At 37.4% G+C, this 13,007-nt stretch overlaps 2 protein-coding genes across 4 annotated transcripts in view; one reads left to right on the top strand and one right to left on the bottom strand.

The window, feature by feature from the left end:
- Positions 1–10,073, top strand: part of LOC143285113 (advillin-like) — a 59,313-nt gene extending 49,240 nt beyond the window's left edge. For all 3 annotated transcript variants that reach the window (XM_076592343.1, XM_076592337.1, XM_076592351.1), the window contains 3 exons: positions 246–317; positions 3,177–3,287; positions 4,339–10,073. In XM_076592343.1, the coding sequence (XP_076448458.1) occupies positions 246–317; positions 3,177–3,287; positions 4,339–4,452 (297 nt within the window). In that variant the 3' untranslated portion in view covers positions 4,453–10,073. The remainder of the gene's footprint in view (positions 1–245; positions 318–3,176; positions 3,288–4,338) is intronic.
- A 795-nt stretch (positions 10,074–10,868) lies between these two features.
- Positions 10,869–13,007, bottom strand: part of LOC143285107 (cilia- and flagella-associated protein 65-like) — a 44,065-nt gene continuing 41,926 nt past the window's right edge. The window contains exon 42 of the mRNA XM_076592324.1: positions 10,869–12,325. Coding sequence (XP_076448439.1) covers positions 12,157–12,325 — 169 coding nt within the window. The 3' untranslated portion in view covers positions 10,869–12,156. The remainder of the gene's footprint in view (positions 12,326–13,007) is intronic.

Raw genomic sequence — 13,007 nt, 5'->3', positions numbered from 1 at the left:
CTGTCTGTGTCTCTGTGTCTTGCACACACACACACACACACACACACACACACTAAAAAAAAAAAAAAAAAAAAAGTGATAATGCTAAACATGTCTTACTCCACACTGAGAAACATTATTTCTTACATTATTTTTTTAAATAGGTTTTTACATTCCAGGCACTTCTTTTGAAACCATCCACTAGTTATCTGCATGTTTGACTGAACATGGCAAAGGTGCTGACAATGTGTGTGTTCTGATCACAGAAAGGCATGTCATATGAAGAGCTGAAGAAAGAGCTGGGTAAAGGCAACCTTCCTATCCAAGAAGTCAAACAGGTTAGTAGTCTGCTACAGCAGTGGGTGATGATTGTTTTCCGGAAGTAAAGCCAACCTTTTTTTAAGGATTATTTGATTGTGTTGGTTACAGTGGTCTGTGTAGGTGATGATCATTTTCCAAAAACAAGCCTACATTTGAGGAATATTTGATTGTGTTGATTATAGTGCTCTCTCTTTTTAGTTTTTGTAACCATTTCTTCCCTATTATTGATGTTGATTGTTAGCTCTCTGGGCCCCTATGGTGATGAGGTAGAGTGCTTCATAAATGCCCATTATTATTATTATTTATTAACCCATTGAGTGCCCCAGGGCAGAAATTTCTGTACCCTTCCAGTGTGCAAAAAAAGTGCCCCAGGACAGAAATTTCTGTCTACCTCTTTGTAGGAATTTTCCTATCGCAAAATCATTAGATTCATGTTAAAATATAAGTGGATAGTGTGTTCTTTTTTTTTCTTTTTTTTTTCAGAGAACGCAGTATTTTTTATTTCATTTTTTTTTTTTATTACCCTCCATAACCTATAGATCCCATGGCAAATAGTTGTCACTGAGTGTAAAATAGAATTTGCATTGAAAGGGTTAAGAGATGTGGAAGTGGATAGAAAAAAAGGTGGTGCTGCCCTGTGGTGACATGCTTTCCCTAGGGTCAGCAGCCTGAATTTCAGAAAGAGAAATCTGTTGATTCAAACAAGTAATGCATTACAATACAGTACAATACAATACAATATAATATACATACAATACAATACAGTGCTGTGCAGTACAGTACAGTACAATATAATACAATGCTATTCAGTTCAATACAATACAATATAGTGATTAACAAGGATGCCAGCATGTGATGAACAGACAACAAGTCTTCTTGTTTTAAAATCTAAACACCTTGATGACTACAAAACACTGGAAACAGCCACAGGATGCAGTAGAATGTACAAAAGAAAAGGGGAACACCGGGCTTTTAGTGTCATTGATTATATATGAGCCTTGCATACATCTGACATATTCTGCATCAGTGTGACAAGGTTACGTATGTGTTGTTACCAAGACCCCTCTCCTCAAGCTCAGCTTGATTTATTTAGGTACTGGATTTGAAAGCATTTCATTGACAGTGAGTATCAGAATATTTTGTTAAAGGTTATTTTTTGGGAAATAATCATACATGCTGATTTTTGTGTGTGTGTGTTTTTCTTTTTCTTTTTTACACCAGTGAATGTGTAAGAAAAAAATATTATATTTTATTAGTCTATTGCTATTCTGCTGGTTTTTTGTTGTTTTTTTCTTTTCCTCAAATCCAGTTTTTTAAAAGAAGTAAACCCCTTACGTTTTTGTGCACTAATTAGACACTAAACTTATGAGATGCTAAAATACACTAATGAGACACCATTGAGATGGTAATGTGATGCTAATGTACACTAACTTGATGCCGATGTACACTAACAAGACAGATTTATACCCATATGACACTGTTGTACACTAATGAGACACTGATATACACTAATTAGATGCTGATGTACACAAACAGATGCTAATGGACACTAGTGAGACACTGATGTACACTTATAAGATGCTGATGTTCAGTAATGAGATTCTAATGTACAATAACGGGACACCGATGTACACTTAACAGATGCTGATATACACTAACAAGATACTGATGTACACTAACAAGACACTGATGTACTCTAACAAGACACTGATGAACTCTAACAAGATGCTAATGTAAACTGGAGATGCTGATATACACTGACAGGATGCCAATGTAAACTAACAAGACACTGATATATACTATCAGGATGCTAATGTATGATAACAGTACACTGATGTACACTGAGATGCTAATAATATACATTAATGAGATGTTAACGAGATAAAGATATACACCACCGAGAGGCTGATGTACACTAACGAGATGATGATGAGATGCTCATGTACACTGATGAGACACTGAGGTATTTTAACGAGACACTGATGTACCATAAAGTTCGGTCTATAAGCTGCGACTTTTTACTCCAGCTTCAACCTCTGCAGCTTATACAATGATGCGGCTTATTTGAGGATTTTAACAATCCCGGGAATGTCACGTTCTTGTCTATTCTTAGCTGCCGTTCAACTCACCAAAATCATGATTTCTGTCTATTAATTTTTGGATGAGCTTCACGATAGTGTGCTAACTGTTCACGTTTTATAAATCAAATCCGCACACATTAAAGCCTTCAGATCAGCATCCAGGTCTACTCTGCTCAAGCGTATACCCTCATCATGCCGAAGACGTTATGCCTGTGAGACAGTCTTCAAATTGAAGGCGATCGACCTAGCAGATGACAGTGCAAGTGACGAACCAGCAGCGACCTCCACCTTCATGTTCATGAAGTGAAAGGGAGGCTGAAGTCAGTGACAAGATGGCGAAGGAAGCTGTGCTGGTTCTTTTCAACTCAGACACTGAAGATTTCAGTGGATTCAGTGAGCAGGATGACATTGAATAAATGTGACTAACCCAAAATTATGGATCTTATTTTCGTTGTGTTTATTTTTTTTTTTTTGGTGGCACTAGCAGTATTTTCGCTTGCTTTTCTTTGTATTGTTCCCGCTTGTGTTTATTTCATAACCTAAAGTATTGACAGCTTTTCTGTAGTATCAGTATGTGTTCCGGTACCGGAAATAAGTGCGGCTTATAAGCCAGTGCGGCTTATGTATGTATAAAGTTCAATTTTTTCCAAAATTTAGTGGAAGTGGCTTATATACCAGTGCGCTCAATAGACCGAACTTTACGGTACTCAAACAAGAGATGCTATACACAAATCAGATGCTGATGTACAAACAAGATACTGATTCACACTGACGAGTATATTATCTGGACAACAGAACCAAGCCAATGGGACGCAAGAGTTTACTGACATGCCCAAGTACTCGTATGAAGAGCTGGCGGTGGAGGTGGACCAACTTCCCAACGGGGTGGACCCAGCAGCAAGGGAGGTAAGTCGCAGAAAAAACTCAGGATTATGTCCTTGGCAATATAATACAGAGAAATCCACTCTGATAGTGAAACAAATACACTTGCAGACAGGAAGAAAAGGAAGAAAAAAGGTGGCACTGTGGCCAGGGAGGTGAGTCACTGCTTCACATGACGTGGTGGCTTAGTGGTAATGCATCCACCAACGAAGAGAGTGTCCGTGGGTCCAAGTCTTGCACCGGGCCAAGATCTTTACTTCCTCCACTGCTGAAGCTTACTGGGATTTTCACTTCACCCTCTGCAAGACCCTGAGTAGTGGTCTTTTGGATGAGAAGATAAATACAACATGCACTTTGCACATATAAAAGAACCCATGGCAAGAAAGGGGTTGTCCCTGGGAAAATTCTTTTGAGAAATCCAGTTTGATAGTTAAACAAATATACTGGCAGACAGAAAGAAGAAATACAAGGGTGGTGCTGCACTCTCCTGTGCTGACACACTCTCCCTCGGATACTAGCCTGAAATTCACACAGATATAATCTTGTGACAAAAAAGTAATACAGTTTGATACATTGGAACTACACTGTTCTGATACAGTGGGGATCTTTGAGTATCTGGAGACTTCTGCCTGATGTGTCTCTGATATCATGGAGAATTTTATTATTCATTCAATGTGTTGATGTGATTATTTGGTTCCTGGCAATGGAGAGCTGAATGGATTATTTTTAATTGCATGCATGTGCACACAAACACACACACACACACACACTTATGTACACTACCATACACACAGCACACACAACACACACACACACACTCTCTCTCTCTCTCTCTCTTGCACACACACACGCTTATGCACACACACACATAAACACACACATACACGCAAACACTACTTGAGTATACAGAGACTCACAATCACATATTGGAACACACACATTTGTGATCAAGTTTGAGGTCATTGGGTGCAGTTGTCCCTGCATGTCTATGATCATGACTTTCATGTCCTTATGTAAATTTTGTGGAATAAACGTACTGGTGACTCACAGCTGACAGCCTGAATAATGATTGCAGATCCATCTCAGAGACGAGGACTTCAAGCGTGTTTTTGGCATGACGTACACACAGTTCAGCACCCAGCCTGCATGGAAACAGAAGGCTATGAAGAAGAATGCCAAGCTCTTTTAGACCCCCTTCATTGACGAGAGCTGTTGATGCCTGGGTTTTTGGCAATATTTGTTGACAAGGATGATCAGGTGAAGAATGCCAAGCACTTTTAGTTGACTTTCATCGATGAGAGCTGATGCGTGGGGTTTTGGCAATACTTGTTGACTAGGATGAGCAGGTGAAGAATACCAAGCTCTTTTTGGACCATCATCATCAATGACAGCTGATGCCTGTTTTGAGGGGGGGGTGGGGGGGGGGTTGTTGTCAATTTTTGTTGGCAAGGATGACCAGATGAAGAATGTGAAACTTTTTGAAGAAGGATGATCAAGAGATGAAGAATGTGAAGCTCTTTTAGGTGAACGCCATCAAATACAGAGTTGATGCATGTTGTGAGATTTCACAATATACTGTTGAGGAGGATGAAGATGTGGCAGTGAGGTGTGTAGAGGCCAGTACAGCAGGGACAGAGACACACCTGATTTGCTTCTTGTGTGTGCAGCCACTTTCCTTTAGACAGCTGTCTTTGGCTTCTGCTGGAGAGCTTTTTTTGGAGCTTCTTTTTTCTTCTTTTCTTTTTTTTGGGGGGGATCAGGGGGGGAGGGGGGGTGTCCATCCTGCATTTCTGTCACAGTCTTAGGTGTAACTGCTGTTGTTGTTTTTTAAGTTGACTGCTGATTTTCACTTTTTGCTTTTGACCTGCTGTCATCTTTAATTTCGTCCAATAATACAGCTGCTGCTGTTAACAGGCATGATATTAATTTGAGTACATATGTTGTTGTGTTTTTTTGATCATTTTTCTTGCCAGTGTTTGCAGTTGGGGTTTTGTATTTATTGGTATTTTGAGCGCTGGGCATGAAAAATGCAGGAAAGTGAAAGGTAGGTAGTTTTGAGTAATGAATATTCTTGTCCAATTGGTATCTAGGCCTTACATGCATTGGATAGATATATGGAGAGACTTTACAGAGTTGTGACACTTAACATGAATCACTAACGAACAGGCAAAATGGTGGGCAGCAAAAAACTGAACAAAAAGCTGTCGAGTTGATGGCAGATACAGCATTCTTCAAAGTGCAATGTGCAACATTTAAATGCATTTAGCTCACAGCTGACAGGTAGAGAGAAAAGTAGTGCTTTCATCCGTTCTGCTTATGGTAATTTGGGTTATGATATTCATTTGAGAAGATGCGTATTTATTGCATGCATTTATTTTTCATAACTAGATCATGTTTACAGTTTGAATGTGAGCTTTAATGCTTCAGTATTGTGAAAGTGACAACAGTTTGAAAAAGACTTGAGTGCATGCAAAAATTGTGAACGTTTGATTTTGTTCATCTTATGAACGACTTTCTACTTTCCAGTCAGAATCATATGGCTCATTCACCAACCAGAGGTATTATTACTGACTCATTTGTTCCATTTATTTATTTATCTGGTTGTCTGTTATTTTTACATGGGGAAGGTTGTGAGTATTTTGTTACAGTTTACTATGTGTAATCATTATTTAACCATATTTATCGCATTTATACAAGCTGGTGTGAGATCTGAACTTTTTTTGTAGCGTGTAGGATTGACACATGTTAATCAGAAGTGAATTAAGTGTGGATATGTACACAGAATATGTGTTGCTTTGTGTAGACAGATCTTCATACATGCATGTTCACACACACACACACACACACACACACACACACACACACACACACACAGTGGATATGTACACAGAATATGTGTTCCTTTGTGTAGACAGATCTTCATACATGCATGTTCTCTCTCTCTCTCTCTCTCACACACACACACACCACAGCACATCATCCACTTTGTATGAGATACATTTGTGAGAGACCTATGAACAAGTAGTTTTTCTTAATTATGTGATTTGATATGTTGTAGATGTTTCAAATTGTGTAACTTTTTAAGACTGTTTACATACTTACTTACAGAATATGAAATTGACTGCCATTTTCTCTTTATTTCTATGCTGGAGATGAGACTGATCTTGCTTTTTCAAATGCTGGTGTTTGTTTGGTTTGTTAAATACACATATTCATAATGTTAAAGAAAAAAAAGGCTGATTTTTGGCGGGGTTATATGAAATTTATTTCATTTTTACAGTTGAAACGAAAACAAACAAACAAAAAATCTGCTGGATGGATTTACACAATCTGTGATGAATACAGTCCTGTGTTGCTTTACATGGTGGTTTGTTTCTTCCACCTCATCTTTCCCCTCCATGTAATGGATTTTTGTGTGTGACTGCTGAGGAATCTGTTTTGTCATTTGGCTGTTTGTTTCGTCTTCTGTTACATTCAGTTCATGCTATTTGTTTGCTTGTTTTTTTTGTTGACATTTTGTATCTTTCCCTGAATGAAAATGTCAGATAGCTTTTTTTGATTTATGTGATAATAATTTTTGTGTATGTAAAAAAAGAAAAAAAAAAAGAAAGGAGGATCACTTTGTCATAAGCAATGTATTACCATATTTAGTGGAGTATGTCTGACAAAGTGGCTCAGTCTCAAGTTTAAGAGATTACAAGGGGTAGATTATTTTTAAACAACTGTTATGGAAAAGAAGAAAACATCAGTGAGGGAATGAAAATGACAGTTTGTCAGCTTCAAACTTTATTCCAGAAGTAGACATTCAAAATTAAGTCTTTCTTCACATCATTGTACAGTTAAGCAAACAGAAAAGTAAGTATTTCTAAGCATCATGAAACAGTCTTGAGCCATTTGCTCCTGTTATTTTAAGCTCAAATATTCACTTAGCTGCTTCCGCTTTCCAGTTCATTACACTGATGAAGTGGGATTGTGGCAATGCCTGCGATTGACGCCAGTGTAGTAGTCAGAAAGACTGTGTGAGTGGTGGATGGGGGGCAGTTGTAAGGCATGCCTTCATTCTCCCATGTGTGGCCTTTGTAGCGTATGTTCATGATAAGTTTTTATCATTAACTTTGAACCGACTTGTCTTCATTTCCCAAGTCACAATACATAGATACAATCAACTAGAAAGTCATCCTGTCATGATACACATTTATACACTTACTAAATATGTGACAGATGTCTCTGCTGGTAGAATGCACAGCAGCATGATTTACAATGAAAAATTAAAAAAAATTGAGCTTTATTTACAGAGAGGGCATTTCACATGGTCCTGTGCAGTGAAAGGGTTGAGGAAAAGATTTGTCTCACTGTCTTTTGAAATACTGTACACTTACAAATATTGAACAAATGTAAAAATGACAATGCCTTTGAATTATTGTATAGTTCAGACTACAAGATAATGTGCAGTTTCTTCATTAACTGGGTTTTAAGAGTTTCTTCACTTTGGCCGTGTTCAGCCACATGCATTTTGTTTGAAAATTTTAGTGACTGCGCATTTTGAGAACAGTTTAGACTTTGATTTAAGCCAAGGAATTTTGAAAGAAATCATGCCTTGACAAGGCTAGTGTTTCAGGGTTTTTTTTTTATCTTTATTTATTTATTTATTTTAAAAAAAAATTTTTTATTATGCAGCTAATAAAATATTTTTGCAGTTAGTGTGGGTTTTTTTTTTCCAACATCACTATGAGGATTGTCTTGCTTTGAAAGAGTGACTTTGCTTATATATTCATGAAAAAAAATTGTTAATTTTTTCAGCAATGTAATTTTGATGATTGTTGTGCTTTGAAAGAGTGCATTTACATTATTCCCATTATTATTTCCCTTTTCCAGTATGGCTGTCATCTTGTTTGCAGAGCAACTTGTAAAACTACATTCCCATGGGACACAGAAATGGTTGTTCCACGTTCTCAAAAGTATTTTTACAGAAATTGAAGCTATTTGCTTCAAGCTGACCTTGTCTTGTTATCTGTTGACATGGCCCTGTGAGGTTGGCTGGGCAACATACAACAATGAGAAATGTGAACTATTGACACATATCACCAGTTCTTTCGTCCAGAGTGGACTGCTTTTCCAGCACTCTTCAACTATAAGTGCTTGAAACATTTTTTTTTTCCTTTCAAAGCTCACTTCTCAATATTTTTGCAGTGGTTGTGAGGTTCTTGTGTCTCTTTATATTGGTTGTGATCAATGCAACAAGCAGAGCCATCAATCCTTATATATATTTTTTTTCTCCTTATCTAATTTGCTTAACATTCCAGTCGTTGATGCATTCAGTTTAAAGCATTCCTGTTGATCTGAAAAAAAAGAAATGAAACATTTTTGATGGCCTTTATACACATCAGATCTGCCATTAAGTTTTTTTAATTTTTTAATTTTTTTTTTATTGGAAGATGGGGAAAATATGATTGTGTGTATGTTTTGTCTATTTTTATTCTGTAATGTTTATAATTCAAGTTTGTAAATAATTTCATTATACACATATTTGGAAATATACAAAACTGTTAATTGGAATCTTCACCAGTACATATATCTATATATATTTGTCTCAGTATATAGATGGGGAGTCTAATCTTTACTTTATTGTTGTTACTACTGTATAATATATTGGAGACTTGTGTGGATCAAGAGGTATGTTTCTGTTTGAACCTGTGTCTGCTACTTAATTCATTTCACTGGATCCCATTAAGACAGTCTTGTGAATGGGTTTTACAAGCTGCCACAGTTATGAGATTTAAGTACATTATGACTTTGGAAAGTGTTTGTCTCATTTATATTAAGTAGGTTTGGTTGTTTTGTTTTTTTAATTGATAACCATCAGAATTTGCACTGGATAATACAAATTCATCTGCAGTTCTTGTTATGAATGTTAAATGCATATTTTAGTTATACAGATTCCCCTCCCCTGCCCCCTCCCGCCCCTAATAATGGCAGATGTTTTCAGGTGTTAGTATTGAGGTGTATGTAATATATCTTCCAAGTAAATTTTTCATTAATACAGAATTGTAGAGATGGTATAGTTTTATTTTGACCAGTGTTAGTGCTAGTCTGGTCTGTATAGTTTTAATTTAACCAGTGTTAGTGCTAGTCTGGTCTGTATAGTTTTAATCTAATCAGTGTTAGTGCTAGTCTGGTCTGTTTCAGTCCATTTTAATGCATTTCTACACGCAGATATCTCCTGGTGACCTTTTGTGTTTGGATGATCATGTCTTGGTGTAGACTGGCCTATGTGCATGAATGGAACTAATGACACTACAATATTTCAGGCAAATTGTGTCAGCAGATTACAGCAATATTTATGTGGTCTGTCATAAACTGGTCTTCCTTCCAGCTGATGGTTTTCTCTTGTTCAGGATTTGAAAATTAATTTTTGTCCCATATTTGTGTTATTCTGTTTGTTTTTTGTTTTAAATAATTTTCATGTATTTATTTCCGATATGCTCTTTGGACAGATCATACTGAAAAAGCTTTATACATGATTATGAAGGAACCTGGATTCATAAAAATTACATTTGTTTAGTCATTTTGTGTTAAGCAATAATATGCAGGATTGTAGAGGGTTATAATGTACTATCTTTGTTTGAATGCATACATGCATTTTTTTTATTAAATAATTTTTTTACAAACCACTAATTTTCAAGGCAATTGTTACTTCTGCCAACACTGCTGTTCTTGGTGACTGGAAGAAACATTGGGCTATGCTTTTACATGTCATCTTTTCCTTGTCATTGTGGTTGAGCTTTGATTAATTCTATTTTTCAGTATAGTTATTGAGGCTACTGCGGACCACTGGCGATGGTCAATGTGACAGGCACTGAGAGCTTTCTTCAAGGAGTCTTTGTATCTCTTCTTGGGTGCTCCTCTGTCACGGTGGCCAGTGGACAGTTCGCCATACAGCGCGATCTTGGGCAGGCGGTGGTCCTCCATCCTGGACACGTGCCCTGCCCAACGTAGCTGGGTCTTTAGCAGCACTGCCTCGATGCTGATAGTCTTTGCCTGCTCCAGGACCTCGACATTTGTGATGTAGTCACTCCAGTGGATGCTGAGGATGGTGCGAAGGCAGCGCTGGTGGAAGCGATCAAGCAGTCGTATGTGGTGCCGGTAGGTGACCCAGGTTTCGGAGCCATACAACAGGGTGGGCAGTACAACAGCTCTGTACACGCTGATCTTTGTGTCTTTCTTCAGGTGTTTGTTGTTCCACACTCTCTTGTACAGCCTGCCGAATGCGCTGTTTGCCTTTGCAAGTCTGTTGTCGATCTCCTTGTCGATCTTGGAATGCCAGACTAAATTGACTGGTCCACTTTTTTATGTATTTGTTTTTCACAGTCAGTCAGTCAGTTGTGTAGGATGTGACACAATGTTTTTTTGTGGGGAGAGCTGTGTGGGTTTTCCTTCTTGTTTTAACATTTTGATAAAAAAAAAAATATATATATATACATATGGCTATGTATTTCAATAGTGATTGTATTTGTTTGTGTGCATGAGAGAGAGAGTGGACAATACTGAAAAATAATGTAAGATGGCTGAACAACAAACTGAGATCAGGAAAAGCAATGACAGAAGTTCCTTCAGAAATGTCTCTTTATTCATGGTACACAAATAGGAAATAACGCAACAAGAACATTGCCTTCAATAAAAACCAGTGTTTTCACTAGGTGCTTTAAATATTCAGTACCTGACAAAGCTTAAAATGCACTTGGTAAGCTGAAGAATTCTTTTTTGAATACTCACCTGATCAATTATCAGATATATAAAATAGTTCTCTGAGAACTGACAGCAGTAAATGGAAATGGCAATGATGGCTCACTGAAGTGTAAAGTATTCAAGAATATTTTGTCAAATAATGTAAAACTTAAGATAAAAAAAAAAAATGAAATAAAGGAAATGCTAACAAAAGAAGGAGTTTATATAATAATGATGATTTTCATGTTTAATAAAACAGTTGAACTGAATGCAAAAAAAGAAAAAAAAACACCTTGTTCGGAGCAAATACAGTCAAAAATAACTAAATGAATATCCATACCTTACTGATAAAAGTGGACATCTAAAACCTATCTGCTGTGAATTTCTTTTCATGAAAAATATTTCATTACGTAGAGGGTGGAAAACTGGATTCCTGCATGCCAGGAATCTGTGATAAACTATACATTAGTTTACTTTTCACAGAACATAATAATACTACATATAAAAAGACACAACTGTACATGAAATTACAAACTGATACTCGTCAATAATCTCTACAATCTATCAAACGAGACACCCCAGAGCCACCAATCTTCAGCAGTATCACAATTTCAGTTCAAACATGCAGTTTATGATGATGATTAGACCATTTCATTGGTCAAAGTCTGCTGGTATGCTTGTGTCCTGAGCTATCTAATCACTCATTTTAATATAAAACATACAAGCCATGTTCGTTATCAAAATAATAGTCCAATTTTCGTTTGGTTTGAAAAAAAAACATTAACGAACTTATTCCTTTATCATGGAATAGGACACGACACATTTTCTTTTCCTGATCTCCAACAAAGGTTTTATGAAGTATATGGTTGTTAGATGCCAGCTGCATATAAAATTCAAGTTTCCGTCAGAAGAAAAGTACATTAAACCAACACAACACGCATTTCACTGGAGAAAATCTGGTAAGGTTTCTGTTTTCATAAATACATTCACTTACAAAACAATGATCACAGTCTATATGTCCGCAACGGTCAATGTTTATATTAGCACTTCACTTCCATCACACGAAAGTGCTCTGTATAAAACAATTTTACAAATTTGGTGCACATCAGGGCTAATTTTTTGTGTGTATCACAGAGGTTGTTGGCCCATGAGCTGGTAATGCTGGCCTTTATTTGCCATTTCTCTTGGAGGTGCTGGCAGTGGAGGGGTCGTACTTGGGCATAGCGATGTAGCGCCGTCGTGCGGTGATGTTGTAGTCCCCAGCCAGGGCTTCGTTCAGGATGTTGAGCATCGTGTTCTCCAGCACACTTTCCACAAGGTTGCCAAACTCTGGGAGTCTGTACAGTTCATGGGAATTGAACACCATGGGTTATCACAATATTTTGATCTGGAATATACATCACAGTCATAGATTAACAGAACAACAATAAAATCTTACACAAAGTCCTGTCCTGAAATAACTACATGTTAAGCATGTGACAGAGTTATTAACGTCTGGTGTATGGATACTGAACACAGTAATTAACAATCAAGATGACTGGATTTTTTTCCTTATCAACAATCAAGATGATGTGCCGTTGTTTTTTCTCACCAACAGATGCATACACAAATACAGACCACAGTCTTTGTCTTGCTTGCTCTATGCAGAAGATATGGAGGGTATGTGTCCTGCTGTGTTCAAGGGAGAAGCCAAACCACTCTTGCCTCTATTTCTGGGAGATAGGTCAGCTTGACAACCGTCAATCCTTAACTGTCCCAGACTGGGTTGGGACACCTCTACTTGTGGCCCTGTCATTTTCACTTGTTTTTGTGGGGGTGATGTGTGTGTGCGCCTTTTTGTTCTCTGACTTTCATTCACAAAGAACATGATCAGTGTCACCCTCCATGATCCAAGGGATCACTGCTGTCATTGACACCAGGAGGCAGAGATGGAGATTCCAGTGTGGAAGGTTTGTCAAGAACGGACTGATCGCACACCTCCAAACTCTGCTAACTTTTGCTGCAGACAGAGCAAGGCAT

The sequence above is a fragment of the Babylonia areolata genome, chromosome 1, assembly GCF_041734735.1.
Source record: "Babylonia areolata isolate BAREFJ2019XMU chromosome 1, ASM4173473v1, whole genome shotgun sequence".
NCBI lineage: Eukaryota > Metazoa > Mollusca > Gastropoda > Neogastropoda > Buccinidae > Babylonia > Babylonia areolata.
This window is presented reverse-complemented; position numbering and strand designations above follow the sequence as displayed.